This window comes from Leptonychotes weddellii, chromosome 3 (genome assembly GCF_054177405.1).
Source record: "Leptonychotes weddellii isolate Sample4059 chromosome 3, ASM5417740v2, whole genome shotgun sequence".
Taxonomy (NCBI): domain Eukaryota; kingdom Metazoa; phylum Chordata; class Mammalia; order Carnivora; family Phocidae; genus Leptonychotes; species Leptonychotes weddellii.
Genome location: NC_138371.1, coordinates 86,699,569 through 86,705,617, shown reverse-complemented (window position 1 = coordinate 86,705,617; position 6,049 = coordinate 86,699,569). Strand labels below are relative to the sequence as shown.

At 46.1% G+C, this 6,049-nt stretch overlaps 1 protein-coding gene across 1 annotated transcript in view; it reads right to left on the bottom strand.

Annotated features, from left to right (window-relative positions):
* Positions 1 to 3,890: 3,890 nt before the first annotated feature.
* TMEM163 (transmembrane protein 163) overlaps positions 3,891 to 6,049 on the bottom strand; it is a 180,219-nt gene continuing 178,060 nt past the window's right edge. Inside the window, exon 5 of the mRNA XM_081814576.1 lies at positions 3,891 to 4,238. Within this exon, the coding sequence (XP_081670702.1) occupies positions 4,097 to 4,238 (142 nt within the window). The 3' untranslated portion in view covers positions 3,891 to 4,096. The remainder of the gene's footprint in view (positions 4,239 to 6,049) is intronic.

Genomic DNA, 6,049 nt, shown 5'->3' with positions numbered 1-6,049 from the left:
GACACACGCCACCGGTCCCTTCTTACCTAAGCAGGGCGTGGCAGGGCTGAAAAGAGGAAGAGGATGACGTTCTCCCCAAAGCAACTCACAGACAAAAGGCAACCATACACTTGAGGCACTGCCCACTCTCCCCACTTCTAGAACCACTGTCCATACAGAGTTTCTGAGAAGGCTTTTACAACCTGATTCATTAACGATCCGACGCGATCACGTGCAGGTTGTGCAGAGCAGACTTACACCATTTAGTCATGAAGCCCTTGCAGCAGACGGCACGGACTCCGTGCTGGGGCCCCGGGGAGCCGGCCGGCCTGGCTTCTCCAGCAGGACACGGATGGCCGGGCGACACCACCACAGCTCAGAGTCACCGTACTCCGCACTTGGGAAATGCCAAACTGTAGAGCTTTCTTCTTCAAAGCTCACACGTTCCTGCAATTATTCTCACTCTGAGAAGGGTGCAGCTACATTAAAAAGAAAGCCACCAGGGGCGCGTGGGCGGCTCAGTCGGTTAAGCGTCTGCCTTCGGCTCTGGTCACGATCCCAGGGTCCTGGGATCAAGACCCTAGTTGGGCTCTCTGCTCAGCAGGAAGCCTGCTTCTCCCTCTCCCTCTGCCTGCCGCTCCCCCTGCTTGTGCTCTCTCTCTCTCTCTCTCTCTCACAAGTAAATGAATAAAAACTTGAAAAAGAGAGAGAGAAAGAAAGAGCAAAAGAGCCACCAGGAAACAGGCCTGGGGTCAGGAAAATGCTGCTTCTGACAAACCCACAGTAAAAACAACCTGATAGAAATCATACCTAAAAGGGCAGCTCTGCTTCCATAGCTTGGCTATTATAAATAATGCTGCAATAAGCAGAGGGGTGCATATACCCTTTTGGATTTGTGTTTTAGTATCCTTTGGGTAAATACCCAGCAGTGTGACTACTGGACAGTAGGGTAGTTCTACTTTTAACTTTTTGAGGAACCTCCATACTCTTTTCCACAGTGGCTGCACCAGCTTGCATTCCCACCAACAGTGCATGAGGGTTCCTCCAAGTGTCCATGGACTGATGAATGGATAAAGAGGATATGATGTATATATACAATGGAATATTTTTATTTATTTTTTATTTTTTTAAGATTTTATTTATTTATTTGACACAGAGAGACACAGTGAGAGAGGGAACACAAGCAGGGGGAGTAGGAGAGGGAGAAGCAGGCTTCCCGCCGAGCAGGGAGCCCAATGTGGGGCTCGACCCCAGAACCCTGGGACCATGACCTGAGCCGAAGGCAGACACTTCACGGCTGAGCCACCCAGGTGCCCCTATATAATGGAATATTACTCAGCCATAAAAAAGAATGAAATACTGCCATTTGCAACGACACGGATGGAGGTAAACAATATAACGCTAAGCGAAATAAGTCAGAGAAAGAAAATACCATATGATTTCACTTGTGTGGAATTTAAGAAACAAAACAAATGGACAAAGGAAAAGAAAGAGACAAAGCAAGAAATAGACTCTTAACTCTAGAGAACAAACATGGTTACCACAGGGGTGGTGGGTGCGGGGATGGGTGAAATAGGTGATGGGGATTAAGGAGGACACCTGTGATAAGCACAGGGTGATGTATGGAATTGTTGAATCACTACACTGTACACCTGAAACTAACATAACAATATATGTTAACTACACTGGAATTAAGAAGAAAAAAAAAAAAAAAGGCAGTTCCGCAGTTGACAGCAAGGGCAAGGCTATAACTCAGACCTAAAATCATGCCGTCATGGCCCTGAAGACCAGTCTCCCAGGTTTCAACCGCCACAGGCATACTTTATTTGACCTACACAAAATTGCCCACCCACTCCCAACCAGGGTTTTCAAAAATGTTTAATGAGTTGCCAATTTATTTCACACTAAACAGAGGCTTCCACAATCTCTTGAAAACTTGGAAGATTTGACAGCCCTCGGTCAACAGCCCTGCACAGCAAGTCTGCCTGGCACCACTAGAGGGCAGGCCTTTCCTCCAGGCACACGCTTGCCACAGACAACTGGTTGCACTTGAGCTTCTGCTTTCCGGACTGGCTTCTGTGAGCAGCTGATTACATCTGATCTAAATTACATCCTAATTTAGATGTGGACAAACGCTGGTGCTGAGTGACCGCAGGCCAGGGATCGGGGGTCTGGCTATGACCTGCGGCCTTCCCCAAACGTCTAGAGCACAGAGTGGGAAGCCAAAGACTGGGGATGGAAACACTGTCGCTACCACTTGGCAGCCTTTACCGGGCCCCCGTGTGCCACTCAGCTGATCAGAAGGCCTTCTATCTGGAGACAGGAGCTTGTGTGCCTTTGTTATCTTTCCATAATGCTGAAGACTGAAAACAAAACAATAAAACCACCTTATTCTTTTCTTCAGAGTTCTGAGGAGATGACCATAAATGGGTCTGATTCTTAAATCCCACACCAGAACCGATAAAAGATGCAGTGGGTGTGAGTTCTCCAAGGACAGGGCCTGTCTGGGGTAAAACCACGGAGCTCTTCGCCCTCTCGGAACCCCACATGGGACAGGGCATCGGACATTTTTATCCTGGTGTGGCATTTCAGTTGGTGAGCTGCTTCCCTTAGGAGCATTTGCACCACAGGATGTGAGACTGTTCCCAGGTAAAAATGGTTCCACTATCAAGAGAAAGACAAGGAGGGCCCCTGCAAAGGCCCAAGAGCACAGCTGCCCATTCCTTGTCACATTAGCCCCGCTGCAAATTAATTTTTAATGCCTAAATGAATGAACATGTCAACTAGCCTAGTGCTGAAAATTCCCACCGATAAACAGAGTGGAGGCATATTTCCATCCCCTGTAAAACTCAAAGATGTTATCTGACTGACATCTTAGTTAATCATACTTAATGCTAAGATTCAGGTTCTGACAGAATAGAACATAGGATAGCAAGTTTGATGGAGGAAAAAGATGGAAAAGTCCAGGATCCCAGGCCAGAGTGAGATCACAGTGAGGAGATGAGAGTGAGGCATCACAATCGTGAGAGTAAGAGCGCAGAGTAGTAAATAGTACTATTTCCCCCTCAGCTAGCTCTGCTTCTGACTCAGACTGAAAGCCGTGGGTGGGTGTCAGTCTTTCCTCACTTCCGCTATTAGAGAATAAGCGTCTGGCCAGCTGTGATGACAAACAGCGAAGATCCTGGTGAGTTATTAAACGACCGGCTCGGACCTCAATTTCAGTTGGGGAAGGCGAAAGCAACTTAAAGCAGACATTTCCATACCTCTCGTAAATGCAGTATCAAGTCCCACTTCATTTTAATCTTCCCCATGAACACATGCAATACCTCGCCCCGGGAAGGATTAACGTGTATTTTTCTAAAAGTGAAATGAAGGGTCTAAGAATTTAGGCCTGGTATAAGATGGCGCATGTAGCCAAGCTCAAATCAAATCACATCCTAAGAGAAGAGCCCATATTTTTTTTGCATTTAAATCACTATGCAACTTGTATATAGAGAATCATCATAATGGCTTCATCTCCATCTCTTGGTAAGTAAGTCAGCTACCTTCTATGAAGATAACCTGATAGGAGACATTAAAGCAGTTTTTTTTTTTTCCTCCAGCACTCCTAAGAGAAGAGGGAAAAAAGGAATCAGAGTGCAGGTAATAGCTCTCACCCAAAGAACAAAGAGTCAAAGACACACTTTAATATGAAATTGTGTCCTCCAGTTTCCGCATCCAAATGTCAGTTCTGCCAAAAAAAAAATCCAATGTGAATGGATTTATGCAAGGTGCAAAAGAGGAAAATAATTATTACAATAAACATTGACTAGACAAAGAACAACAGATGCAAACAACACAGATTGGATCACTCTGCTATATAAAAACATCCCGTTTCTTTTCGCATAAAAGACATCTTGCTTTAAAAATAGTCAAAACATCTAAGGAGAGACACACAGAACCCAGAACCTAGTACCATCTCAACTACGTGAAGTTTTTTCCTCTTGCCCAGGGCTTCACTCTGCCAAATCATTCACACTCTGCAGTGAGTTCTTCTGGACTCCTAAAATGCTGTATATTCTCGCTCCACCCGCCCGACTTGCCCCAGTAAATCCTTCATGAGAGGTAACACAGGAGGCTAGTACCTCCAGGAAAACCTGTTAAGGAAGAAGAAGGACCTTACCACTTCTGGGAGCAGCCTTGTTGAGAGGTCATGGATGGCTTTGACCACTATACATATGGATGACAGAAGGAATATCACCCCCAGGATGACACAGGCTCTGCAAAGAAACAAAACATTGAGAATCTCAACCGGGAGAAGTCCGCTCCGCTCACTTACACAATAAAACCCCAGGTACCGGTAGCCACACGTAATTCGCCACATGCCCACCAGGAGAAATGATACTGAATCATCTCTAGGATCCCAGGCCAATTTATCAGCAAAACCAACCCCATGGGCAAAGGGCTCACCATCCTACATAATCTCAGAGCATCCCATGAATGCTGGCAGGGGAGGAATTTCAAGGATGTTAAATCTATCCCTTCGGCCTGGCAACACAATATGCCGGTTCACCTCCAGCTGGAGGGTTCAGTTTAACAGCAAAGAGTGAGGGCTCTGGCCTGAAACACCCCAAGCTCTACCACTGATCTTGGTCAAGCTACTGAACTTCTTTTAGCTTCACCTGTCAAATGGGAATAATATTTTCCACCTGAAGATGAAATGAGCATCAGTAAATAAATAAATAACCCATTAATGTTGGCCTAAACAAAGGAGAAGTCCACTCTGGAGGTCTCTTTCTGATATGACGTGATAGACACCACTGTATTTTCCCAAAGATAAGAAGGAAGAATGATTTGGTAACAACAAAAGATACAGAGTGTTTATGCCAAGAGGAAGCAATTCTTTAAAAAGAAAGGAGAGGAGTGAAGGAAGAATGAGTTCAACTGAGACATTAGCACAGCAGGTGGCAGGAGGAAAACCAGAGGATGCACAGCCAGGGGTGTGGGGTGGGGGCTGGTAGGAAGTCTGGGGGAGCTCAGGACATAGGAGCTTTCTCTGGCAAACCAGACGCAACAATTTGCAGGAGAAGCAAAGATGAAAAATGAAAGTAAACACGAGGAAATGATGATAGTAATACAGGAGTCAGAACACCAAATGAAAACAAAAACAGAGAAAAATTAACAACTACAATTAGCCCTAAGTCATTCCTATTCCAACCTGATGTCCCCATCACTTGGCAGCCTCCTCAGGCCTTTTCTCTCAACTATCAAATAAAACCATTTTTCACTGTCCATCTTGGATTCCCTTCTCTGGATTAACAGAACAGCCGAAAATTGCCCACGTAACACTGAAGTAACACCTACTTAGTTAGAATCCTAATGAGCCCATGGACAGACATGGTCCCCCAAACCTCAAAGTCAGAAATAAGCGGGTAAATAAGGCTTCTTGGAGCCCACTCCATAGGCTTCTAATGCACACTCTAGTTGTAGGTTTTAGTCTTTCAAAAACAGACAGAAAGAAAGGATCATTGCAGATTAGTGCATAACACAAAATTTAGAGATTGTAGGAAAAGTAATGAATGGGCTGGGGATCTTGGTACAGACTTGAGCAAAAGAGGACCTGGCCCTAGGCACCAAAATGGGTGATCCACCATGGGTGGATGAGCCTGGGTTGGGGGGGACACAGACTCAAGGAGGAAAAAAGATAATTCAGGCAGTAAGTACTCACTAATGCAGTGGCAGGAGGGAAGAATGCTGACATGAGGCCCTCAACCTGGGGCTGGTAACCCCAGTCCTGGCAGGGCTATGGGTCAAAAGGGGCTGAAGCCAGGAGGGGTGTCATGAGGGAACTAGGTCCATCTACTGGAGGCTCTTTAGTGACGAGATAAGTGAGCAAAACTGAAGAACCCCGGGATTGGGGGATCAATGCTCCCAAGGCACTGGCCCCGGAGACCCAGCTGTGCCCACGGGGAAGCAAGCTATAGGCCAGTGTGACCAGCACCTCAAATAACCATTCCTACCTGCGCACTGTGTGTGTGGGGGGGGTCCCATTTACAGGAAAAGAGCCTAAAGTCAGAATAGTCCTCCAATG